The following is a 23,723-nucleotide window of genomic DNA, read 5'->3' on the forward strand; positions in this document are numbered from 1 at the left end:
GCTGCCTTTGCAAGGAGTGCTGCCTTTGCAAGGAGTGCTGCCTTTGCAAGGAGTGCAGCCTTCGCAAGGAGTGCTGCCTTCGCAAGGAGTGCTGCCTTCGCAAGGATTGCTGCCTTTGCACAGAGTGCTGCCTTTGCAGGGAGTACTGCCTTTGCACAGAGTGCTGCCTCCGCAAGGAGTGCTGCCTTTGCATGGACTGTTGCCTTCGCAAGGAGTGCTGCCTTTGCAAGGATTGCTGCCTTTGCAAGGAGTGCTGCCTTCGCTAGGAGTGCTGCCTTCGCTTGGAGTGCTGCCTTCGCAGAGAGTGCTGCCTACGCAGGGAGAGCTGCCTTCGCAAGGAGAGCTGCCTTCACAAGGAGTGCTGCCTTTGCAAGGAGTGCTGCCTTCGCAAGGAGGTCTGCTTTCGCACGGAGTGCAGCCTTCGCACATAGTGCTGCCTTCACACAGAGTGCTTCCTTTGACAGAGTGCTGCCTTCGCAAGGAGGGCTGCCTTCGCAGGGAGTGCTGCCTACGCAGGGAGTGCTGCCTTCGCAAGGAGTGCTGCCATCGCAAGGAGTGCTGCCTTCGCAGGGAGTGCTGCCTTCGCAAGGAGTGCATACTTCACACGGAGTGCAGCCTTCGCACAGATAGCTGCCTTCACATGGAGTGCAGCCTACGCACAGTGTGCTGCCTTCGCAATAAGTGCTGCCTTCGCAGGGAGTGCTGCCTTCGCATGGAGTGGTGCCTTCGCAAGGAGTGCTGCCTTTGCAAGGAGTGCTGCCTTAGCAAGGAGTGCTGCCTTCGCAAGGAGTGCTGCCTTCACAAGGAGTGCTGCCTTCGCAAGGAGTGCTGCCTTCGCAATGAGGGCTGCCTTTGCAGCGAGTGCTAGCTTCGCAAGGGGTGGTGCCTTCCCAAGGAGTGTTGCCTCTGCAAGGAGTGCTGCCTTCGTAAGGAGATATGCCTTCGCAAGGAGTGCTTCCTTCGCTAGGAGTGCTGCCCTTCTAAGGAGAGCTGCCTTCGCAAGGAGTGCTGCCTTCGCAAGGAGTGCTGCCTTCACAAGGAGTGCAGCCTTCGCACGGAGTGCAGCCTTCGCACGTAGTGCTGCCTACCCACGGAGTGCTGCCTTTGCACAGAGATCTGCATTCGCAGGGTGTGGTGCCTTCGCAAGAAGTGCAGCCTTCGCAAGGTTTGCTGCCTTCGCTAGGAGTGCTGCCTTCAAAAGGAGTGCTGCCTTTCAAGGAGTACTGTCTTCGAAAGGAGTGCTGCTTTCGCAAGGAGTGCTGCCTTCGCTAGGAGTGTTGTCATCCAAGGAGCGATGCCTTCCAGAGGAGGGCTGCCTTCGCAGGGAGTGCTGCCTTCGCAAGGGGTAATGCATTCGCCAGTAGTGCTGCCTTCTCAGGGAGTACTGCCTTTGCAACGAGTGCTGCCTCCCAATGAGTGCTGCCTTCGCAAGGAGTGCTGCCTTCGCAAGGAGTGCTGCCTTCGCAAGGAGTGCTGCCTTCGCAATGAGGGCTGCCATTGCAGGGAGTGCTGCCTTCGCAAGGGAAGGTGTCTTCGAAAGGAGTGCTGCCCTTCTAAGGACAGCTGGCTTCGCAAGGAGTGCTGCCATCGCTAGGAGTGCTGCTTTCGCAAGGAGGGCTGACTTCGCAGGGAGTGCTGCCTTCGCAGGGAGTGGTGCCTTCGCAAGGAGTGGTGCCTTCGCAGGGAGTGCTGCCTTCGCAGGGAGTGATGCATCCGCAAGGAGTGCTGCCTTCGCAAGGAGTGCTGCCTTCGCAAGGAGTGCTGTCTTTGCAAGGAGCGCTGCCATCGCAAGGAGTGCTTCCTTCGCTAGGAGTGCTGCCTTCGCAAGGAGGGCTGCCTTCGCAAAGAGGGCTGCCTTCCCAGGGAGTGCTGCCTTCGCAAGCAGTAATGCCTTCGCAAAGAGTGCTGCCTTCGCAAGTAGTGCTGCCTTCGCAAGGAGTGCTCCCTTCGCAAAGAGTGCTGCCTTCGCAAGGAGTGCTGCCTTCGCAATGAGGGATGCCTTCGCTAGGAGTGCTGCCTTCGCAAGGAGTGCTGAGTTCGCAAGGAGTGCTGCCTTCGCAAGGAGTGCTGCCTTCGCACGGAGTGCAGCCTTCGCACATAGTGCTGCCTTCACACGGAGTGCTTCCTTTGACAGAGTGCTGCCTTCGCAAGGAGTGCTGCCTTCGCAAGGAGTGCTGCCGTCGCAAGGAGTGCAGCCTTCGCAAGGAGTGCTGCCTTCGCAAGGAGTGCTGCCTTCCCAATGAGTGCTGCCTTAGGACGGAGTGCTGCCTTCGCTAGGAGTGCTGCCTTCGTACGGAGTGCAGCCTACGCACAGAGTTCTGCCTTCGCAAGAAGTGCTGCCTTAGCAGGGAGTGCTGCCTTCGCTAGGAGTGCTGCCTTTGCACAGATTGCTGCCTTTGCACGGAGTGCAGCCTACGCACAGAGTGTTGCCTTCGCAAGGAGTGCTGCGTTCGAAAGGAGTGCTGCCTTCGCAAGGAGTGCTGCCTTCGCAAGGAGTGTTGCCTTCGCAAGTAGTACTGTCTTCGCAAGGAGTGCTGCCTTCGCAATGAGTGCTGCCTTCCAAGGAGTGCTGCCTTCGCTAGAAGTGCTGCCTTTGCACGGAGGTCTGCCTTCGCAAGGAGGGCTCCCTTCGCAGGGAGTGCTGCTTTTGCAACGGGTAATGCCTTCGCAAGTACTACTGCCTTCGCAGGGAGTACTGCGTTTGCAACGAGTGCTGCCTTCCAATGAGTGCTGCCTTTGCAAGGAGTGCTGCCTTCGCAAGGAGTGCTGCCTTCGCAAGGAGTGCTGCCTTCGCAACGAGGGCTGCCTTTGTAGGGAGTGCTGTCTTCGCAAGGGGTTTTGCCTTCGCCAGGAGTGCTGCCTTCGCAAGGAGAAATGCCTTCGCAAGGAGTGCTGCCTTCGCAAGGAGTGCTGCCTTCGCACAAAGGGCTGCTTCGCAAGGAGGGCTCCCTTCGCAGGGAGTGCTGCCTTCGCAAGGGGTAATGCCTTTGCAAGTACTGCTGCCTTCGCATGGAGTACTGCCTTTGCAACGAGTGCTGCTTTCCAATGAGTGCTGCCTTTGCAAGGAGTGCTGCCTTCGCAAGGAGTGCATCCTTCGCATGGAGTGCTGCTTTTGCTCAGAGTGCTGCTTTCGCAAGGAGTGCTGCCTCCGCAAGGAGTGCTGCCTTTTCATGGACTGTTGCCTTCGCCAGGAGTGCTGCCTTTGCAAGGATTGCTGCCTTCGCAAGGAGTGCTGCCTTCGCAAGGAGTGCTGCCTTCGCTAGGAGTGCTGCCTTCGCAAGGAGTGCTGCCTTCGCAAGGAGTGCTGCCTTCCCAAGGAGTGCTGCCTTAGGACGGAGTGCTGCCTTCGCTAGGAATGCTTCCTTCGTACGGAGTGCAGCCTTCGCAAGGAGTGCTGCCTTCGCAAGGAGTGCTGCCTTCACAAGGAGTGCTGCCTTTGCACAGATTGCTGCCTTCGCACGGAGTGCAGCCTACGCACAGAGTGCTGCCTTCGCAAGAAGTGCTGCCTTAACAGGGAGTGCTGCCTTCGCATGGGGTGGCGCCTTCGCATGGGGTGGCGCCTTCGCAAGGAGTGCTGCCTTCGCAGGGAGTGCTGCCTTTGCAAGGAGTGTTGCCTTCGCAAGGAGTGCTGCGTTCACACGGAGTGCTGCCTTCGCAAGGAGAGCTGCCTTCGCAAGGAGTGCTGCCTTCCAAGGAGTGCTGCCTTCGCTAGAGGTGCTGCCTTTGCCCGGAGGGCTGCCTTCGCAAGGAGGGCTCCCTTCACAGGGAGTGCGGCCTTCGCAAGGGGTAATGCCTTCGGAAGTACTGCTGCCTTCGCAGGGAGTACTGCCTTTGCAACGAGTGCTGCCTTCCAATGAGTGCCGCCTTTGCAAGGAGTGGTGCCTTCGCAAGGAGTGCTGCCTCCGCAAGGAGTGCTGCCTTCGCAACGAGGGCTGCCTTTGTAGGGAGTGCTGTCTTCGCAAGGGGTTTTGCCTTCGCCAGGAGTGCTGCCTAAGCAAGGAGTGCTGCCTTCGCAGGGAGAAATGCCTTCGCAAGGAGTGCTGCCTTCGCAATGAGTGCTGACTTTGCACAGAGTGCTGCCTTTGCAGGGAGTGCTGCCTTTGCACAGAGTGCTGCCTCCGCAAGGAGTGCTGCCTTTGCATAGACTGTTGCCTCCGCAAGGAGTGCTGCCTTTGCATAGACTGTTGCCTTCGCAAGGAGTGCTGCCTTTGCAAGGAGTGCTGCCTTCACAAGGAGTGCTGCCTTCGCTAGGAGTGCTGCCTTCGCTAGGAGTGCTGCCCTCGCAGGGAGTGCTGCCTATGCAGGGAGTGCTGCCTTTGAAAGGAGAGCTGCCTTCGCAAGCAGTGCTGCCTTCGCAAGGAGTTCTGCCTTCCAAGGAGTGCTGCCTTCGCTAGAAGTGCTGCCTTCGCACGGAGGGCTGCTTCGCAAGGAGGGCTCCCTTCGCAGGGAGTGCTGCCTTCGCAAGGGGTAATGCCTTCGCAAGTACTGCTGCCTTCGCAGGGAGTACTGCCTTTGCAATGAGTGCTGCCTTCCAATGAGTGCTGCCTTTGCAAGGAGTGCTGCCTTCGCACGGAGTGCAGCCTCCGCATGGAGTGCTGCTTTTGCTCAGTGTGCTGCTTTCGCAAGGAGTGCTGCCTTCGCAAGGAGTGCAGCCTTGGCAAGGAGTGCTGCTTTCGCAAAGAGTGCTGCCTTCGCAAGGAGTTCTGCCTTTGCACAGAGTGCTGCCTTTGCAGGGAGTGCTGCCTTTGCACAGAGTGCTGCCTCCGCAAGGAATGCTGCCTTTGCATGGACTGTTGCCTTCGCAAGGAGTGCTGCCTTTGCAAGGAGTGCTGCCTTCGCAAGGAGTGCTGCCTTCGCTAGGAGTGCTGACTTCGCTAGGAATGCTGCCTTCGCAGGGAGTGCTGCCTACGCACGGAGTGCTGCCTTCGCAAGGAGTGCTGCCTTCGCAAGGAGTGCTGCCTTCGCAAGGAGTGCTGCCTTCGCAAGGAGTGCTGGTTTCGCAAGGAGTGCTGCCTTCGCACGGAGTGCAGCCCTCGCACGTAGTGCTGCCTTCGCTCAGAGTGCTGCTATCGCTAGGAGAGCTGCTGTTGCAAGGAGGGCTGACTTCACAGGGAGTGCTGCCTTTGCAGGAGTGCTGCCTTCGCAAGGAGTGGTGCCTTCGCAAGGAGTGCTGCCTTTGCAAGGACTACTGCCTTCGCAAGGAGTTCTGCTTTCGCAAGGAGTTCTGCCTTCGCTAGGAGTGCTGCCCTCGCAAGGAGGGCCGCCTTCGCAAGGAGGGCTCCATTAGCAGGGAGTGCTGCCTTCGCTAGGAGTGCTGTCTTTGCAAGGAGCACGGCCTTCGCAAGGAGTGCTGCCTTCACAAGAAGTCCTGCCTTCGAAAGGAGTGCTGCCTTAGCAAGGAGTGCTCCCTTCGCTAGGAGTGTTGTCTTCGCAAGGAGGAATGCCTTCGAGAGGAGGGCTGCCTTCACAAAGAGTTCTGCCTTCGCAAGGGGTAATGCATTCGCAAGTAGTGCTGCCTTCTCAGGGAGTCCTGCCTTTGCAACGAGTGCTGCCTCCCAATGAGTGCTGCCTTCGCAAGGAGTGCTGCCTTCGCAAGGAGTGCTGCCTTCGCAAGGAGTGCTGCCTTCGCAATGAGGGCTGCCTTTCCAGGGAGTGCTGCTTCGCAAGGGGTGGTGCCTTCACAAGGAGTGCTGCCTTTGCAAGGAGTGCTGCTTTCGCAAGGAGTGCTGCCTTCGCTAGGAGTGCTGCCCTTCTAAGGCGGGCTGGCTTCGCAAGGAGTGTTGCCATCGCTAGGAGTGCTGCTTTCGCAAGGAGGGCTGACTTTGCAGGGAGTGCTGCCTTTGCAGGGAGTGCTGCCTTCGCAAGGAGTGGTGCCTTCGCAAGGAGTGCTGCCTTCGCAGGGAGTGCTGCATCTGCAAGGAGTGCTGCTTCGCAAGGAGTGCTGCCTTCGCAAGGAGTGCTGCCTTTGCAAGGAGCGCTGCCATCGCAAGGAGTGCTGCCTTCGCTAGGAGTGCTGCCTTCGCAAGGAGGGCTGCCTTCGCAAAGAGGGCTGCCTTCGCAGGGAATGCTGCCTTCGCAAGGGGTAATGCCATCGCAAGTAGTTCTGCTTTCGCAGGGACTACTGCCTTTGCAAGGTGAGCTGCCTTCCAAGGAGTGCTGCCTTCGCAAGAAGTGCTCCCTTCGCAAAGAGTGCTGCCTTCGCAAGGAGTGCTGCCTTCGCAATGAGGGCTGCCTTCGCTAGGAGTGCTGCCTTCGCAAGGAGTGCTGCCTTCGCAAGGAGTGCTGCCTTCCCAAGGAGTGCTGCCTTGGGACAGAGTGCTGCCTTCGCTAGGAGTGTTGCCTTCATACAGAGTGCAGCCTTCGCAAGGAATGCTGCCTTCACAAGGAGTGTTGCCTTTGCAAGCAGTACTGCCTTCGCAAGGAGTGCTGCCTTCGCAAGGAGTGCTGCCTTCGCTAGCAGTGTTGCCTTCGCAAGGAGTGCTGCGTTCAGAAGGAGTGGTGCCTTCGCAAGGAGTGCTGCCTTCGCAAGGAGTGCTGCCTTCGCAAGGAGTGCTGCATCCGCTAGGAGTGCTGCCCTCGCAAGGAGGGCTGCCATCGCAAGGAGGGCTGCCTTCGCAAGGAGTGCTGCCTTCGCAAGGAGTGCTGCCTTCGCATGGAGTGCAGCCTTCGCACATAGTGCTGCCTTCACACGGAGTGCTTCCTTTGACAGAGTGCTGCCTTCGCAAGGAGTGCTGCCTTCGCAAGGAGTGCTGCCTTCGCAAGGAGTGCTGCCTTCGCTCGGAGTCAGCCTTCGCACGTAGTGCTGCCTTCCCACGGAGTGCTGCCTTTGCACAGAGATCTGCATTCGCAGGGTGTGGTGCCTTCGCCAGAAGTGCTGCCTTCGCAAGGTGTGCTGCCTTCGTTAGGAGTCCTGTCTTCAAAAGGAGTGCTGCCTTCGCAAGGAGCACTGCCTTCGAAAAGAGTGCTGCCTTCGCAAGGAGTGCTGACTTCGCTAGGAGTATTGTCTTCGCAAGGAGGGCTGCCTTCGAGAGGAGGGCTGCCTTCACAGGGAGAGCTGCCTTCGCAAGGGGTAATGCATTCGCAAGTAGTGCTGCCTTCTCAGGGAATACTGCCTTTGCAACGAGTGCTGCCTCCCAATGAGTGCTGCCTTCGCAAGAAATGCTGCCTTCGTAAGGAGTGCTGCCTTCGCAAGGAATGCTGCCTTCACAATGAGGGCTGCCTTTCCAGGGAGTGCTGCCTTCGCAAGGGGTGGTGCCTTCGCAAGGAGAGCTGCCTTTGCAAGGAGTGCTGCCTTCGCAAGGGGTGCTGCCTTCCCTAGGAGTCCTGCCCTTCTAGGGAGAGCTGGCTTCGCAAGGAGTGCTGCTATCGCTAGGAAAGCTGCTTTCGCAAGGAGTGCTGCCTTCGCAAGGAGTGCTGCCTTCGCAAGGAGTGCTGATTTCGCAATGAGGGCTGCCTTTCCAGGGAGTGCTGCTTCGCAAGGGGTGGTGCCTTCACAAGGAGTGCTGCCTTTGCAAGGAGTGCTGCTTTCGCATGGAGTGCTGCCTTCGCTAGGAGTGCTGCCCTTCTAAGGAGGGCTGGCTTCGCAAGGAGTGCTGCCATCGCTAGGAGTGCTGCTTTCGCAAGGAGGGCTGACTTTGCAGGGAGTGCTGCCTTTGCAGGGAGTGCTGCCTTCGCAAGGAGTGGTGCCTTCGCAAGGAGTGCTGCCTTCGCAGGGAGTGCTGCATCTGCAAGGAGTGCTGCTTCGCAAGGAGTGCTGCCTTCGCAAGGAGTGCTGCCTTTGCAAGGAGCGCTGCCATCGCAAGGAGTGCTGCCTTCGCTAGGAGTGCTGCCTTCGCAAGGAGGGCTGCCTTCGCAAAGAGGGCTGCCTTCGCAGGGAATGCTGCCTTCGCAAGGGGTAATGCCATCGCAAGTAGTTCTGCTTTCGCAGGGACTACTGCCTTTGCAAGGAGAGCTGCCTTCCAAGGAGTGCTGCCTTCGCAAGAAGTGCTCCCTTCGCAAAGAGTGCTGCCTTCGCAAGGAGTGCTGCCTTCGCAATGAGGGCTGCCTTCGCTAGGAGTGCTGCCTTCCCAAGGAGTGCTGCCTTGGGACAGAGTGCTGCCTTCGCTAGGAGTGTTGCCTTCATACAGAGTGCAGCCTTCGCAAGGAGTGCTGCCTTCGCAAGGAGTGTTGCCTTTGAAAGCAGTACTGCCTTCGCAAGGAGTGCTGCCTTCGCAAGGAGTGCTGCCTTCGCTAGCAGTGTTGCCTTCGCAAGGAGTGCTGCGTTCAGAAGGAGTGGTGCCTCCGCGAGGAGTGCTGCCTTCGCAAGGAGTGCTGCCTTTGCAAGGAGTACTGCCTTCGCAAGGAGTGCTGCCTTCGCAAGGAGTGCTGCCTTCGCAAGGAGTGCTGCATCCGCTAGGAGTGCTGCCCTCGCAAGGAGGGCTGCCATCGCAAGGAGGGCTGCCTTCGCAAGGAGTGCTGCCTTCGCAAGGAGTGCTGCCTTCGCATGGAGTGCAGCCTTCGCACATAGTGCTGCCTTCACACGGAGTGCTTCCTTTGACAGAGTGCTGCCTTCGCAAGGAGTGCTGCCTTCGCAAGGAGTGCTGCCTTCGCAAGGAGTGCAGCCTTCGCAAGGAGTGCTGCCTTCGCAAGGAGTGCTGCCTTCGCTCGGAGTCAGCCTTCGCACGTAGTGCTGCCTTCCCACGGAGTGCTGCCTTTGCACTGAGATCTGCATTCGCAGGGTGTGGTGCCTTCGCCAGAAGTGCTGCCTTCGCAAGGTGTGCTGCCTTCGTTAGGAGTCCTGTCTTCAAAAGGAGTGCTGCCTTCGCAAGGAGCACTGCCTTCGAAAAGAGTGCTGCATTCGCAAGTAGTGCTGCCTTCTCAGGGAATACTGCCTTTGCAACGAGTGCTGCCTCCCAATGAGTGCTGCCTTCGCAAGAAATGCTGCCTTCGCAAGGAGTGCTGCCTTCGCAAGGAATGCTGCCTTCACAATGAGGGCTGCCTTTCCAGGGAGTGCTGCCTTCGCAAGGGGTGGTGCCTTCGCAAGGAGAGCTGCCTTTGCAAGGAGTGCTGCCTTCGCAAGGGGTGCTGCCTTCCCTAGGAGTCCTGCCCTTCTAGGGAGAGCTGGCTTCGCAAGGAGTGCTGCTATCGCTAGGAAAGCTGCTTTCGCAAGGAGGGCTGACTTTGCAGGGAGTGCTGACTTTGCAGGGAGTGCTGCCTTCACAAGGTGTGGTGCCTTCGCAAGGAGTGCTGCCTTTGCAAGGACTACTGCCTTCGCAAGGAGTTCTGCTTTCGCAAGGAGTTCTGCCTTCGTTAGGAGTGCTGCCCTCGCAAGGAGGGCTGCCTTCGCAAGGAGGGCTCCCTTCGCAGGGAGTGCTGCCTTCGCTAGGAGTGCTGTCTTTGCAAGGAGCACTGCCTTCGCAAGCAGTGCTGCCTTCGCAAGGAGTCCGGCCTTCGAAAGGAGTGCTGCCTTACCAAGGAGTGCTGCCTTCGCTAGGAGTGTTGTCTTCGCAAGGAGGACTGCCTTCGAGAGGAGGGCTGCCTTCACAAAGAGTGCTGCCTTCGCAAGGGGTAATGCATTTTAAGTAGTGCTGCCTTCTCAGGGAGTCCTGCCTTTGCAATGAGTGCTGCCTCCCAATGAGTGCTGCCTTCGCAAGGAGTGCTGCCTTCGCAAGGAGTGCTGCCTTCGCAAGGAGTGCTGCCTTCGCAATGAGGGCTGCCTTTCCAGGGAGTGCTGCCTTCGCAAGGGGTGGTGCCTTCGCAAGGAGTGCTGCCTTTGCAAGGAGTGCTGCTTTCGCAAGGAGTGCTGCCTTCGCTAGGAGTGCTGCCCTTCTAAGGAGGGCTGGCTTCGCAAGGAGTGCTGCCATCGCTAGGAGTGCTGGTTTCGCAAGGAGGGCTGACTTTGCAGGGAGTGCTGCCTTTGCAGGGAGTGCTGCTTTGGCAAGGAGTGGTGCCTTCGCAAGGAGTGCTGCCTTCCCAGGCAGTGCTGCATCTGCAAGGAGTGCTGCCTTCGCAAGGAGTGCTGCCTTCGCAAGGAGTGCTGCCTTTGCAAGGAGCGCTGCCATCGCAAGGAGTGCTGCCTTCGCTAGGAGTGCTGCCTTCGCAAGAAGGGCAGCCTTCGCAAAGAGGGCTGCCTTCGCAGGGAATGCTGCCTTCGCAAGGGGTAATGCCTTCGCAAGTAGTTCTGCTTTCGCAGGGACTACTGCCTTTGCAAGGAGTGCTGCCTTAAAAGGAGTGGTGCCTTCGCAAGAAGTGCTCCCTTCGCAAAGAGTGCTGCCTTCGCAAGGAGTGCTGCCTTCGCAATGAGGGCTGCCTTCGCTAGGAGTGCTGCCTTCGCAAGGAGTGCTGACTTCGGAAGGAGTGCTGCCTTCGCAAGGAGTGCTGCCTTCGCAAGGAGTGCTGCCATCCCAAGGAGTGCTGCCTTGGGACAGAGTGCTGCCTTCGCTAGGAGTGTTGCCTTCGTACAGAGTGCAGCCTTCGCAAGGAGTGCTGCCTTCGCAAGGAGTGTTGCCTTTGCAAGCAGTACTGCCTTCGCAAGGAGAGCTGCCTTCGCAAGGAGTGCTGCCTTCGCTAGCAGTGTTGCCTTCGCAAGGAGTGCTGCGTTCAGAAGGAGTGGTGCCTCCGCGAGGAGTGCTGCCTTCACAAGGAGTGCTGCCTTTGCAAGGAGTACTGCCTTCGCAAGGAGTGCTGCCTTCGCAAGGAGTGCTGCATCCGCTAGGAGTGCTGCCCTCGCAAGGAGGGCTGCCATCGCAAGGAGGGCTGCCTTCGCAGGGAGTGCTGCCTTCGCTAGGAGTGCTGTCTTTGCAAGGAGCACTGCCTTCGCAAGGAGTGCTGCCTTCGCTAGGAGTGCTGCCTTCGCAAGGAGGGCTGCCTTCGCAAAGAGGGCGGCCTTCGATGGGAGTGCTGCCTTCGCAAGGGGTAATGCCTTCGCAAGTAGTGCTGCCTTCGCTAGGAATGCTGCCCCAGCAAGGAGGGCTGCCCTCGCAAGGAGTGCTGCCTTCGCAAGGAGTGCTGCCTTTGCAAGGAGTACTGCCTTCGCAAGGAGTGCTGCCTTTGCAAGGAGTGCTGCCTTCACTAGGAGTGCTGCCCTCGCAAGGAGGGCTGCCTTCGAGAGGAGGGCTGCCTTCGCAGGGAGTGCTGCCTTCGCAAGGGGTAATGCCTTCGCAAGTAGTGCTGCCTTCTCAGGGAGCACTGCCTTTGCAATGAGTGTGGCCTTCCAATGAGTGCTGCCTTCGCAAGGAGTGCTGCCTTCGCAAGGAGTGCTGCCTTTGCAAGGAGAGCTGCCTTCGCGATGAGGGCTGCCTTTGCAGGGTATGCTGCCTTCGCAAGGGGTGGTGCCTTCGCAAGGAGTGCTGCCTTTGCAAGGAGTGCTGCCTTTGCAAGGAGTGCTGCCTTTGCAAGGAGTGCTGCCTTCGCAAGGAGTGCTGCCTTCGCAAGGAGTGCTGCCTTTGCAATGAGGGCTGCCTTTGCTGGGAGTGCTGCCTTCGCAAGGGGTGGTGCCTTCGCAAGGAGTACTGCCTTTGCAAGGAGTGCTGCCTTCGCAAGGAGTTATGCCTTCGCAAGGAGTGCTGCCTTCGCTAGGAGTGCTGCCCTTCTAAGGAGAGCTGCCTTCGCAAGGAGTGCTGCCTTCGCTAGGAGTGCTGCTTCGCAAGGAGGGCTGCCTTCGCAGTGAGTGCTGCCTTTGCAAGGAGTGCTGCCTTCGCAAGGAGTGGTGCCTTCGCAAGGAGTGCTGCCGTCGCAGGGAGTGCTGCATCCGCAAGGAGTGCTGCCTTCGTAACGTGTGCTGCTTTCACAAGGAGTGCTGCCTTTGCAAGGAGCGCTGCCATCGCAAGGAGTGCTGCCTTCGCTAGGAGTGCTGCCTTCGCAAGGAGGGCTGCCTTCGCAAAGAGGGAGTACTGCCTTTGCAACGAGTGCTGCCTTCCAATGAGTGCTGCCTTTGCAAGGAGTGCTGCCTTCGTAAGGAGTGCTGCCTTCGCAAGGAGTGCCGCCTTCGCAATGAGGGCTGCCTTTGTAGGGAGTGCTGTCTTCGCAAGGGGTTGTGCCTTCGCCAGGAGTGCTGCCTTTGCAAGGAGTGCTGCCTTCGCAAGGAGAAATGCCTTCGCAAGGAGTGCTGCCTTCGCAAGGAGTGCTGCCTTTGCACAGAGTGCTGCCTTTGCAGGGAGTGCTGCCTTTGCACAGAGTGCTGCCTCCGCAAGGAGTGCAACCTTTGCATAGACTGTTGCCTCCGCAAGGAGTGCTGCCTTTGCATAGACTGTTACCTTCGCAAGGAGTGCTGCCTTTGCAAGGAGTGCTGCCTTCACAAGGAGTGCTGCCTTCGCTAGGAGTGCTGCCTTCGCTAGGAGTGCTGCCCTCGCAGGGAGTGCTGCCTATGCAGAGTGCTGCCTTTGAAATGAGAGCTGCCTTCGCAAGGAGTGCTGCCTTCGCAAGGAGTGCTGCATTCCAAGGAGTGCGGCCTTCGCTAGAAGTGCCGCCTTCGCACGGAGGGCTGCTTCGCAAGGAGGGCTCCCTTCGTAGGGAGTGCTGCCTTCGCAAGGGGTAATGCCTTCGCAAGTACTGCTGCCTTCGCAGGGAGTACTGCCTTTGCAACGAGTGCTGCTTTCGCACGGAGTGCAGCCTCCGCATGGAGTGCTGCCTTCGCTAGGAGTGCTGCCTTCGCTAGGAATGCTGCCTTCGCAAGTAGTGCAGCCTTGGCAAGGAGTGCTGCTTTCGCAAAGAGTGCTGCCTTCGCAAGGAGTGCTGCCTTTGCACAGAGTGCTGCCTTTGCAGGGAGTGCTGCCTTTGCACAGAGTGCTGCCTCCGCAAGGAATGCTGCCTTTGCATGGACTGTTGCCTTCGCAAGGAGTGCTGCCTTTGCAAGGAGTGCTGCCTTCGCAAGGAGTGCTGCCTTCGCTAGGAGTGCTGCCTTCGCTAGGAATGCTGCCTTCGCAGGGAGTGCTGCCTACGCACGGAGTGCTGCCTTCGCAAGGAGTGCTGCCTTCGCAAGGAGTGCTGCCTTCTCAAGGAGTGCTGCCTTCGCAAGGAGTGCTGCCTTCGCAAGAAGTGCTGGTTTCGCAAGGAGTGCTGCCTTCGCACAGAGTGCAGCCCTCGCACGTAGTGCTGCCTTCGCTCGGAGTGCTGCCTTTGCACAGAGATCTGCATTCGCAGGGAGTGGTGCCTTCGCAAGAAGTGCTGCCTTCGCAACGAGTGCTGCCTTCGCTAGGAGTGCTGCCTTCGCAAGGAGTGCTGCCTTCGCAAGGAGTGCTGCCCTCGCACGGAGTCAGCCTTCGCACGTAGTGCTGCCTTCCAACGGAGTGCTGCCTTTGCACAGAGATCTGCATTCGCAGGTTGTGGTGCCTTCGCAATGAGGGCTGCCTTCGCTAGGAGTGCTGCCTTCGCAAGGAGTGCTGCCTTCGCAAGGAGTGCTGCCTTCGCAAGGAGTGCTGCCTTCGCAAGGAGTGCTGCCATCCCAAGGAGTGCTGCCTTGGGACAGAGTGCTGCCTTCGCTAGGAGTGTTGCCTTCATACAGAGTGCAGCCTTCGCAAGGAGTGCTGCCTTCGCAAGGAGTGTTGCCTTTGCAAGCAGTACTGCCTTCGCAAGAAGTGCTGCCTTCGCAAGGAGTGCTGCCTTCGCTAGCAGTGTTGCCTTCGCAAGGAGTGCTGCGTTCAGAAGGAGTGGTGCCTCCGCGAGGAGTGCTGCCTTCGCAAGGAGTGCTGCCTTCGCAAGGAGTACTGCCTTCGCAAGGAGTGCTTCCTTCGCAAAAAGTGCTGCATCCGCTAGGAGTGCTGCCCTCGCAAGGAGGGCTGCCATCGCATGGAGGGCTGCCTTCGCAGGGAGTGCTGCCTTCGCTAGGAGTGCTGTCTTTGCAAGGAGCACTGCCTTCGCAAGGAGTGCTGCCTTCGCTAGGAGTGCTACCTTCGCAAGGAGGGCTGCCTAAGCAAAGGGGGCGGCATTCGATGGGAGTGCTGCCTTCGCAAGGGGTAATGCCTTCGCAAGTAGTGCTGCCTTCGCTAGGAGTGCTGCCCTCGCAAGGAGGGCTGCCCTCGCTAGGAGTGCTGCCTTCGCAAGGAGTGCTGCCTTTGCAAGGAGTACTGCCTTCGCAAGGAGTGCTGCCTTTGCAAGGAGTACTGCCTTCGCAAGGAGTGCTGCCTTTGCAAGGAGTGCTGCCTTCGCTAGGAGTGCTGCCCTCGCAAGGAGGGCTGCCTTCGAGAGGAGGGCTGCCTTCGCAGGGAGTGCTGCCTTCGCAAGGGGTAATGCCTTCGCAAGTAGTGCTGCCTTCTCAGGGAGCACTGCCTTTCCAACGAGTGTGGCCTTCCAATGAGTGCTGCCTTCGCAAGGAGTGCTGCCTTCGCAAGGAGTGCTGCCTTTGCAAGGAGTGCTGCCTTCGCAAGGAGTGCTGCCTTCGCAAGGAGTGCTGCTTTCGCAATGAGGGCTGCCTTTGCAGGGAGTGCTGCCTTCGCAAAGGGTGGTGCCTTCGCAAGGAGTGCTGCCTTCGCAAGGAGTTCTGCCTTCGCAAGGAGTGCTGCCTTCGCAAGGAGTGCTGCCTTCGCAAGGAGTGCTGCCTTTGCAATGAATGCTGCCTTTGCTGGGAGTGCTGCCTTCGCAAGGGGTGGTGCCTTCGCAAGGAGTACTGCCTTTGCAAGGAGTGCTGCCTTCGCAAGGAGTTATGCCTTCGCAAGGAGTGCTGCCTTCGCTAGGAGTGCTGCCCTTCTAAGGAGAGCTGCCTTCGCAAGGAGTGCTGCCTTCGCTAGGAGTGCTGCTTTCGCAAGGAGGGCTGCCTTCGCAAGGAGTGGTGCCTTCGCAAGGAGTGCTGCCGTCGCAGGGAGTGCTGCATCCGCAAGGAGTGCTGCCTTCATAACGTGTGCTGCTTTCACAAGGAGTGCTGCCTTTGCAAGGAGCGCTGCCATCGCAAGGAGTGCTGCCTTCGCTAGGAGTGCTGCCTTCGCAAGGAGGGCTGCCTTCGCAAAGAGGGAGTACTGCCTTTGCAACGAGTGCTGCCTTCCAATGAGTGCTGCCTTTGCAACGAGTGCTGCCTTCGCAAGGAGTGCTGCCTTCGCAAGGAGTGCTGCCTTCGCAACGAGGGCTGCCTTTGTAGGGAGTGCTGTCTTTGCAAGGGGTTGTGCCTTCGCCAGGAGTGCTGCCTTTGCAAGGAGTGCTGCCTTCGCAAGGAGAAATGCCTTCGCAAGGAGTGCTGCCTTCGCAAGGAGTGCTGCCTTTGCACAGAGTGCTGCCTTGGCAGGGAGTGCTGCCTTTGCACAGAGTGCTGCCTCCGCAAGGAGTGCTGCCTTTTCATGGACTGTTGCCTTCGCAAGGAGTGCTGCCTTTGCAAGGAGTGCTGCCTTCGCAAGGAGTGCTGCCTTCGCTAGAAGTGCTGCCTTCACTAGGAGTGCTGCCTTCGCAACGAGTGCTGCCTACGCAGGGAGTGCTGCCTTCGCAAGGAGACCTGCCTTCACAAGGAGTGCTGCCTTCGCAAGGAGTGCTGTATTCCATGGAGTGCTGCCTTCGCTAGAAGTGCTGCCTTCGCACGGAGGGCTGCCTTCGCAAGGAGGGCTCCCTTCACAGGGAGTGTTGCCTTCGCAAGGGGTAATGCCTTCGCAAGTACTGCTGCCTTCGCAGGGAGTACTGCCTTTGCAACGAGTGCTGCCTTCCAATGAGTGCTGCCTTTGCAAGGAGTGCTGCCTTCGCACGGAATGCAGCCTTCACATGGAGTGCTGCTTTTGCTCAGAGTGCTGCCTTCGCAAAGATTGCAGCCTTCACAAGGAGTGCTGCCTTCGCAAGGAGTGCTGCCTTCGCAAGGAGTGCTGCCTTTGCACAGAGTGCTGCCTTTGCAGGGAGTGCCGCCTTTGCACAGAGTGCTGCCTCCGCAAGGAGTGCTGCCTTTGCATGGACTGTTTACTTCACAAGGAGTGCTGCCTTTGCAACGATTGCTGCCTTCGCAAGGAGTGCTGCCATCGCTAGGAGTGCTGCCTTCGCTAGGAGTGCTGCCTTCACTACGAGTGCTGCCTTCGCAGGGAGTGCTGCCTACGCAGGGAGTGCTGGCTTCGCAAGGAGAGCTGCCTTCACAAGGAGTGCTGCCCTCGCAAGGAGTGCTGCCTTCGCAAGGAGTGCTGCTTTCGCACGGAGTGCAGCCTTCGCACATAGTGCTGCCTTCACACGGAGTGCTTCCTTTGACAGAGTGCTGCCTTCGCAAGGAGGGCTGCCTTCGCAGGGAGTGCTGCCTACGCAGGGAGTGCTGCCTTCGCAAGGAGTGCTGCCTTCGCAAGGAGTGCTGCCTTCGCAAGGAGTGCTTCCTTCGCAAGGAGTGCTGCCTTCGCAAGGAGTGCTGCCTTTGCACGGAGTGCAGCATTCGCACATAGTGCTGCCTTCACACGGAGTGATTCCTTTGACAGAGTGCTGCCTTCGCAAGGAGGGCTGCCTTTGCAAATTGTGCTGCCTTCGCAAGGAGTGCTGCCTTTGCACAGAGTGCTGCCGTTGCAGGGAGTGCTGCCTTTGCACAGAGTGCTGCCTCCGCAAGGAGTGCTGCCTTTGCATGGACTGTTGCCTTTGCAAGGAGTGCTGCCTTTGCAAGGAGTGCTGCCTTCGTAAGGAGTGCTGCCTCAGCTAGGAGTGCTGCCTTCGCGGGTAGTGCTGCCTACGCAGTGAGTGCTGCCTTCCCAAGTAGTGCTGCCTTCGCAAGGAGTGCTGCCTTCGCAAGCAGTACTGCCTTCACGAGGAGTGCTGCCTTCGCACGGAGTGCAGCCTTCGCACGTAGTGCTGCCTTCGCACAGAGTGCTGCCTTTGCACAGAGATCTGCATTCGCATTGAGTGGTGCCTTCGCAAGAAGTGCTGCCTTCACAAGGAGTGCTGCCTTCGCTAGGAGTGCTGCCTTCGCAAGGAGTTCTGCCTTCGCAAGGAGTGCTGCCTTGGAACGGAGCGCAGCCTTCGCACGTAGTGCTGTCTTCCCACGGAGTGTTGCCTTTGCACAGAGTTCTGCATTCGCAGGGTGTGGTGCCTTCGCAAGAAGTGCTGCATTCGCAAGGTGTGCTGCCTTCACAAGGAGTACTGCCTTCGAAAGGAGTGCTGCCTTCGCAAGGAGTGCTGCCTTCTCTAGGAGTGTTGTCTTCGCAAGGAGGGCTGCCTTCGAGAGGAGGGCTGCCTTCGCAGGGAGTGCTCCTTCGCTAGGAGTGCTGCCCCTCTAAGTAGAGCTGGTTCCGCAAGGAGTGCTGCCTTTGCATAGACTGTTGCCTTCGCAAGGAGTGCTGCCTTTGCAAGGAGTGCTGCCTTCACAAGGAGTGCTGCCTTCGCAAGGAGTTCTGCCTTCGCAAGGAGGGCTGACTTCGCAGGGAGTGCTGCCTTTGCAGGGAGTGCTGCCTTCACATGGAGTGGTGCCTTCGCAAGGAGTGCTGCCTTCGCAGGGAGTGCTGCATCCGCAAGGAGTGCTGCCATCGCAAGGAGTACTGCCTTCGCAAGGAGTGCTGCATTTGCAAGGAGCACTGCCATTGCAAGGAGTGCTGCCTTCGCTAGGAATTGCTGCCTTCGCAAGGAGGGCTGCCTTCGCAAAGAGGGCTGCCTTCGCACGGAGTGCTGCCTTCGCAAGGGGTAATGCCTTCGCAAGTAGTTCTGCTTTCGCAGGGAGTACTGCCTTTGCAAGGAGTGCTGCCTTCCAAGGAGTGCTGCCTTCGCAAGGTGTGCTCCCTTCGCAAAGAGTGCTGTCTTCGCAAGGAGTGCTGCCTTCGCAAAGAGGGCTGCCTACGCAGGGAGTGCTGCCTTCGCAAGGACAGCTGCCTTCACAAGGAGTGCTGCCTTCGCAAGGAGTGCTGTATTCCAAGGAGTGCTGCCTTCGCTACAAGTGCTGCCTTCGCACGGAGGGCTGCCTTCGCAAGGAGGGCTCCCTTCGCAATGAGTGTTGCTTTCGCAAGGGGTAATGCCTACGCAAGTACTGCTGCCTTCGCAGGGAGTACTGCCTTTCCAACGAGTGCTGCCTTCCAATGAGTGCTGCCTTTGCAAGGAGTGCTGCCTTCACACGGAATGCAGCCTTCGCATGGAGTGCTGCTTTTGCTCAGAGTGCTGCCTTCGCAAGGAGTGCAGCCTTCACAAGGAGTGCTGCCTTCGCAAGGAGTGCTGCCTTCGCAAGGAGTGCTGCCTTTGCACAGAGTGCTGCCTTTGCAGGGAGTGCTGCCTTTGCACAGAGTGCTGCCTCCGCAAGGAGTGCTGCCTTTGCATGGACTGTTTCCTTCGCAAGGAGTGCTGCCTTTGCAACGATTGCTGCCTTCGCAAGGAGTGCTGCCTTCGCTAGGAGTGCTGCCTTCGCTAGGAGTGCTGCCTTCGCTACGAGTGCTGCCTTCGCAGGGAGTGCTGCCTACACAGGGAGTGCTGGCTTCGCAAGGAGAGCTGCCTTCACAATGAGTGCTGCCTTTGCAAGGAGTGCTGCCTTCGCAAGGAGTGCTGCTTTTGCACGGAGTGCAGCCTTCGCACATAGTGCTGCCTTCACACGGAGTGCTTCCTTTGACAGAGTGCTGCCTTCGCACGGAGTGCAGCCTTCGCACGTAGTGCTGCCTTCGCACGGAGTGCTGCCTTTGCACAGAGATCTGCATTCGCATTGAGTGGTGCCTTCGCAAGAAGTGCTGCCTTCACAAGGAGTGCTGCCTTCGCTAGGAGTGCTGCCTTCGCAAGGAGTTCTGCCTTCGCAAGGAGTGCTGCCTTCGCACGGAGCGCAGCCTTCGCACGTAGTGCTGTCTTCCCACGGAGTGTTGCCTTTGCACAGAGATCTGCATTCGCAGGGTGTGGTGCCTTCGCAAGAAGTGCTGCATTCGCAAGGTGTGCTGCCTTCGCAAGGAGTACTGCCTTCGAAAGGAGTGCTGCCTTCGCAAGGAGTGCTGCCTTCGCTAGGAGTGTTGTCTTCGCAAGGAGGGCTGCCTTCTTGAGGAGGGCTGCCTTCGCAGGGAGTGCTGCCTTCGCAAGGGGTAATGCATTCGCAAGTAGTGCTGCCTTCTCAGGGAGTACTTCCTTTGCAAAGAGTGCTGCCTCCCAATGGGTGCTGCCTTCGCAAGGAGTGCTGCCATCGCAAGGAGTGCTGCCTTCGCAAGGAGTGCTGCCTTCGCAATGAGGGCTGCCTCTGCAGGGAGTGCTGCCTTCGCAAGGGGTGGTGCCTTCGCAAGGAGTGCTGCCTTTGCAAGGAGTGCTGCCTTCGCAAGGAGTGCTGCCTTCGCTAGGAGTGCTGCCCTTCTAAGGAGAGCTGGTTCCGCAAGGAGTGCTGCCATCGCTAGGAGTGCTGCTTTCGCAAGGAGGGCTGACTTCGCAGGGAGTGCTGCCTTTGCAGGGAGTGCTGCCTTCGCATGGAGTGGTGCCTTCGCAAGGAGTGCTGCCTTCGCAGGGAGTGCTGCATCCGCAAGGAGTGCTGCCTTCGCAAGGAGTACTGCCTTCGCAAGGAGTGCTGCATTTGCAAGGAGCGCTGCCATCGCAAAGAGTGCTGCCTTCGCTAGGAATTGCTGCCTTCGCAAGGAGGGTTGCCTTCGCAAAGAGGGCTGCCTTCGCAGGGAGTGCTGCCTTCGCAAGGGGTAATGCCTTCGCAAGTAGTTCTGCTTTCGCAGGGAGTACTGCCTTTGCAAGGAGTGCTGCCTTCCAAGGAGTGCTGCCTTCGCAAGGTGTGCTCCCTTCGCAAAGAGTGCTGTCTTCGCAAGGAGTGCTGCCTTCGCAATGAGGGCTGCCTTCGCTAGGAGTGCTGCCCTCACAAGGAGGACTGCCTTCGCAAGGAGGGCTGCCTTCGCAGGGAGTGCTGCCTTCACAAGGGGTAATGCCTTCGCAGGGAGTGCTGCCTTCGCAAGGGGTGGTGCCTTCGCAAGGAGTGTTGCCTTCGCAAGGAGTGCTGCATTCACAAGGAGTGCTGCCTCCGCAAGGAGTGCTGCTTTCGCAAGGAGTACTGCCTTCGCAAGGAATACTGCCTTCGCAAGGAGTGCTGCCTTCACAAGGAGTGCTGCCTTCGCTAGGAGTGCTGTCTTCGCAAGGAGGGCTGCCTTCGAGAGGAGAGCTGCCTTCGCAAGGGGTAATGCCTTCGCAAGTAGTGCTGCCTTCTCAGGGAGTACTGCCTTTGAACGAGTGCTGCCTTCCAACGAGTGCTGCCTTCGCAAGGAGTGCTGCCTTCGCAAGGAGTGCTGCGTTCGCAAGGAGTGCTGCCTTCGCAAGGAGTGCTGCCTTTGCAATGAGGGCTGCCTTTGCAGGGAGTGTTGCCTTCGCAAGGGGTGGTGCCTTCGCAAAGAGTGCTGCCTTCGCAAGGAGTGCTGCCTTCGCAAGGAGTGCTGCCTTCGCAATGAGGGCTGCCTTTGCAGGGAGTGTTGCCTTCGCAAGGGGTGGTGCCTTCGCAAAGAGTGCTGCCTTCACAAGGGGTGGTGCCTTCGCAAGGAGTGCTGCCTTTGCAAGGAGTGCTGCCTTCGCAAGGAGATATGCCTTCGCAAGGAGTGCTGCCTTCGCTAGGAGTGCTGCCCTTCTAAGGAGAGCTACCTTCGCAAGGAGTGCTGCCTTCGCTAGGAGTGCTGCTTTCGCAAAGAGGTCTGCCTTCGCAGGGAGTGCTGCCTTTGCAGGGAGTGCTGCCTTCGCAAGGAGTGGTGCCTTCGCAAGGAGTGCTGCCTTCGCAGGGAGTGCTGCATCCGCAAGGAGTGCTGCCTTCGCAAGGTGTGCTGCCTTCGCAAGGAGTGCTGCCTTTGCACAGAGTGCTGCCTTTGCAGGGAGTGCCGCCTTTGCACAGAGTGCTGCCTCCGCAAGGAGTGCTGCCTTTGCATGGACTGTTTACTTCGCAAGGAGTGCTGCCTTTGCAACGATTGCTGCCTTCACAAGGAGTTCTGCCTTCGCAAGGAGTGCTGCCTTCGCACGGAGCGCAGCCTTCGCATGTAGTGCTGTCTTCCCACGGAGTGTTGCCTTTGCACAGAGATCTGCATTCGCAGGGTGTGGTGCCTTCGCAAGAAGTGCTGCATTCGCAAGGTGTGCTGCCTTCGCAAGGAGTACTGCCTTCGAAAGGAGTGCTGCCTTCGCAAGGAGTGCTGCCTTCGCTAGGAGTGTTGTCTTCGCAAGGAGGGCTGCCTTCTTGAGGAGGGCTGCCTTCGCAGGGAGTGCTGCCTTCGCAAGGGGTAATGCATTCGCAAGTAGTGCTGCCTTCTCAGGGAGTACTGCCTTTGCAAAGAGTGCTGCCTCCCAATGGGTGCTGCCTTCGCAAGGATTGCTGCATTCACAAGGAGTGCTGCCTCCGCAAGGAGTGCTGCTTTCGCAAGGAGTACTGCCTTCGCAAGGAATACTGCCTTCGCAAGGAGTGCTGCCTTCACAAGGAGGACTGCCTTCGCAAGGAGGGCTGCCTTCGCAGGGAGTGCTGCCTTCACAAGGGGTAATGCCTTCGCAGGGAGTGCTGCCTTCGCAAGGGGTGGTGCCTTCGCAAGGAGTGTTGCCTTCGCAAGGAGTGCTGCATTCACAAGGAGTGCTGCCTCCGCAAGGAGTGCTGCTTTCGCAAGGAGTACTGCCTTCGCAAGGAATACTGCCTTCGCAAGGAGTGCTGCCTTCAAAAGGAGTGCTGCCGTCGCTAGGAGTGCTGTCTTCGCAAGGAGGGCTGCCTTCGAGAGGAGGGCTGCCTTCGCAAGGGGTAATGCCTTCGCAAGTAGTGCTGCCTTCTCAGGGAGTACTGCCTTTGAACGAGTGCTGCCTTCCAACGAGTGCTGCCTTCGCAAGGAGTGCTGCCTTCGCAAGGAGTGCTGCGTTCGCAAGGAGTGCTGCCTTCGCAAGGAGTGCTGCCTTTGCAATGAGGGCTGCCTTTGCAGGGAGTGTTGCCTTCGCAAGGGGTGGTGCCTTCGCAAAGAGTGCTGCCTTCGCAAGGAGTGCTGCCTTCGCAAGGAGTGCTGCCTTCGCAATGAGGGCTGCCTTTCCTGGGAGTGCTGCCTTCACAAGGGGTGGTGCCTTCGCAAGGAGTGCTGCCTTTGCAAGGAGTGCTGCCTTCGCAAGGAGATATGCCTTCGCAAGGAGTGCTGCCTTCGCTAGGAGTGCTGCCCTTCTCAGGAGAGCTACCTTCGCAAGGAGTGCTGCCTTCGCTAGGAGTGCTGCTTTCGCAAAGAGGTCTGCCTTCGCAGGGAGTGCTGCCTTTGCAGGGAGTTTGCCTTCGCAAGGAGTGGTGCCTTCGCAAGGAGTGCTGCCTTCGCAGGGAGTGCTGCATCCGCAAGGAGTGCTGCCTTCGCAAGGTGTGCTGCCTTCGCAAGGAGTGCTGCCTTTGCACAGAGTGCTGCCTTTGCAGGGAGTGCCGCCTTTGCACAGAGTGCTGCCTCCGCAAGGAGTGCTGCCTTTGCATGGACTGTTTACTTCGCAAGGAGTGCTGCCTTTGCAACGATTGCTGCCTTCGCAAGGAGTGCTGTCTTCGCTAGGAGTGCTGCCTTCGCTAGGAGTGCTGCCTTCACTACGAGTGCTGCCTTCGCAGGGAGTGCTGCCTACGCAGGGAGTGCTGGCTTCGTAAGGAGAGCTGCCTTCACAAGGAGTGCTGCCTTCGCAAGGAGTGCTGCCTTCGCAAGGAGTGCTGCTTTCGCACGGAGTGCAGCCTTCGCACATAGTGCTGCCTTCACACGGAGTGCTTCCTTTGACAGAGTGCTGCCTTCGCAAGGAGGGCTGCCTTCGCAGGGAGTGCTGCCTACGCAGGGAGTGCTGCCTTCGCAAGGAGTGCTCCCTTCGCAAGGAGTGCTGCCTTCGCAAGGAGTGCTGCCTTCGCAAGGAGTGCTGCCTTCGCAAGGAGTGCTGCCTTTGCACGGAGTGCAGCCTTCGCACATAGTGCTGCCTTCACACGGAGTGCTTCCTTTGACAGAGTGCTGCCTTCGCAAGGAGGGCTGCCTTTGCAAATTGTGCAGCCTTCGCAAGGAGTGCTGCCTTTGCACAGAGTGCTGCCTTTGCAGGGAGTGCTGCCTTTGCACAGAGTGCTGCCTCCGCAAGGAGTGCTGCCTTTGCATGGACTGTTGCCTTTGCAAGGAGTGCTGCCTTTGCAAGGAGTGCTGCCTTCGTAAGGAGTGCTGCCTTAGCTAGGAGTGCTGCCTTCGCGGGGAGTGCTGCCTACGCAGTGAGTTCTGCCTTCCCAAGTAGTGCTGCCTTCGCAAGGAGTGCTGCCTTCGCAAGCAGTACTGCCTTCGCGAGGAGTGCTGCCTTCGCACGTAGTGCAGCCTTCGCACGTAGTGCTGCCTTCGCACGGAGTGCTGCCTTTGCACAGAGATCTGCATTCGCATTGAGTGGTGCCTTCGCAAGGAGTACTGCCTTCGAAAGGAGTGCTGCCTTGGAACGGAGCGAAGCCTTCGCACGTAGTGCTGTCTTCCCACGGAGTGTTGCCTTTGCACAGAGTTCTGCATTCGCAGGGTGTGGTGCCTTCGCAAGAAGTGCTGCATTCGCAAGGTGTGCTGCCTTCGCAAGGAGTACTGCCTTCGAAAGGAGTGCTGCCTTCGCAAGGAGGGCTGCCTTCGAGAGGAGGGCTGCCTTCGCAGGGAGTGCTCCTTCGCTAGGAGTGCTGCCCCTCTAAGGAGAGCTGGTTCCGCAAGGAGTGCTGCCTTTGCATAGACTGTTGCCTCCGCAAGGAGTGCTGCCTTCGCAAGGAGTGCTGTATTCCAAGGAGTGCTGCCTTCGCTAGAAGTGCTGCCTTCGCACGGAGGGCTGCCTTCGCAAGGAGGGCTCCCTTCGCAATGAGTGCTGCCTTCGCAAGGAGCGCTGCCATCGCAAGGAGTGCTGCCTTCGCAAGGAGTGCTGCCTTTGCACAGAGTGCTGCCTTTGCAGGGAGTGCTGCCTTTGCACAG

General features: G+C 58.8%; 6 protein-coding genes across 6 annotated transcripts; all 6 read left to right on the forward strand.

The window, feature by feature from the left end:
- The first annotated feature begins 4,534 nt into the window (after nucleotides 1-4,534).
- LOC126159942 (uncharacterized) lies at nucleotides 4,535-5,287 on the forward strand. The gene has a single exon (XM_049916749.1). It carries the CDS (start codon nucleotides 4,535-4,537, stop codon nucleotides 5,285-5,287), a length of 753 nt encoding a protein of 250 aa, XP_049772706.1.
- Nucleotides 5,288-8,894: 3,607 nt separating this feature from the next.
- Nucleotides 8,895-9,560, forward strand: LOC126159943 (uncharacterized). The gene has a single exon (XM_049916750.1). It carries the CDS (start codon nucleotides 8,895-8,897, stop codon nucleotides 9,558-9,560), a length of 666 nt encoding a protein of 221 aa, XP_049772707.1.
- Nucleotides 9,561-10,277: 717 nt separating this feature from the next.
- Nucleotides 10,278-11,198, forward strand: LOC126159944 (uncharacterized). Its single transcript, XM_049916751.1, has one exon. The coding sequence runs from the start codon at nucleotides 10,278-10,280 to the stop codon at nucleotides 11,196-11,198; it is 921 nt and encodes a 306-aa protein (XP_049772708.1).
- A 1,315-nt stretch (nucleotides 11,199-12,513) lies between these two features.
- On the forward strand, nucleotides 12,514-13,248 carry LOC126159945 (ovarian abundant message protein-like). Its single transcript, XM_049916752.1, has one exon. It carries the CDS (start codon nucleotides 12,514-12,516, stop codon nucleotides 13,246-13,248), a length of 735 nt encoding a protein of 244 aa, XP_049772709.1.
- A 1,128-nt stretch (nucleotides 13,249-14,376) lies between these two features.
- LOC126159946 (nuclear envelope pore membrane protein POM 121-like) lies at nucleotides 14,377-17,129 on the forward strand. Its single transcript, XM_049916753.1, has 3 exons — nucleotides 14,377-15,534; nucleotides 15,677-16,234; nucleotides 16,341-17,129. Exons 1-3 carry the CDS (start codon nucleotides 14,377-14,379, stop codon nucleotides 17,127-17,129), a joined length of 2,505 nt encoding a protein of 834 aa, XP_049772710.1.
- Nucleotides 17,130-17,918: 789 nt separating this feature from the next.
- On the forward strand, nucleotides 17,919-18,533 carry LOC126159947 (uncharacterized). Its single transcript, XM_049916754.1, has one exon. It carries the CDS (start codon nucleotides 17,919-17,921, stop codon nucleotides 18,531-18,533), a length of 615 nt encoding a protein of 204 aa, XP_049772711.1.
- Nucleotides 18,534-23,723: the final 5,190 nt, after the last annotated feature.

The sequence above is a fragment of the Schistocerca cancellata genome, unplaced genomic scaffold, assembly GCF_023864275.1.
Source record: "Schistocerca cancellata isolate TAMUIC-IGC-003103 unplaced genomic scaffold, iqSchCanc2.1 HiC_scaffold_1150, whole genome shotgun sequence".
Lineage (NCBI taxonomy): Eukaryota > Metazoa > Arthropoda > Insecta > Orthoptera > Acrididae > Schistocerca > Schistocerca cancellata.

What these genes read in the sequence shown, in the direction of transcription:
- LOC126159942 (XM_049916749.1), top strand. Translation starts at nt 4,535, where the DNA reads ATGAGTGCTGCCTTTGCAAGGAGTGCTGCCTTCGCACGGAGTGCAGCC.
- LOC126159943 (XM_049916750.1), top strand. Translation starts at nt 8,895, where the DNA reads ATGAGTGCTGCCTTCGCAAGAAATGCTGCCTTCGCAAGGAGTGCTGCC.
- LOC126159944 (XM_049916751.1), top strand. Translation starts at nt 10,278, where the DNA reads ATGAGGGCTGCCTTCGCTAGGAGTGCTGCCTTCGCAAGGAGTGCTGAC.
- LOC126159945 (XM_049916752.1), top strand. Translation starts at nt 12,514, where the DNA reads ATGCCTTCGCAAGTACTGCTGCCTTCGCAGGGAGTACTGCCTTTGCAA.
- LOC126159946 (XM_049916753.1), top strand. Translation starts at nt 14,377, where the DNA reads ATGAGGGCTGCCTTTGCAGGGAGTGCTGCCTTCGCAAAGGGTGGTGCC. An exon ending in GAGTGTTGCCTTCGCAAGGG is followed by an intron (nt 15,535 to 15,676) that starts GTAATGCCTTCG and finishes GCTTTTGCTCAG; the next exon opens with AGTGCTGCCTTCGCAAAGAT. An exon ending in GAGTGCTGCCTTCGCAAGGA is followed by an intron (nt 16,235 to 16,340) that starts GTGCTTCCTTCG and finishes TTCCTTTGACAG; the next exon opens with AGTGCTGCCTTCGCAAGGAG.
- LOC126159947 (XM_049916754.1), top strand. Translation starts at nt 17,919, where the DNA reads ATGAGTGCTGCCTTTGCAAGGAGTGCTGCCTTCACACGGAATGCAGCC.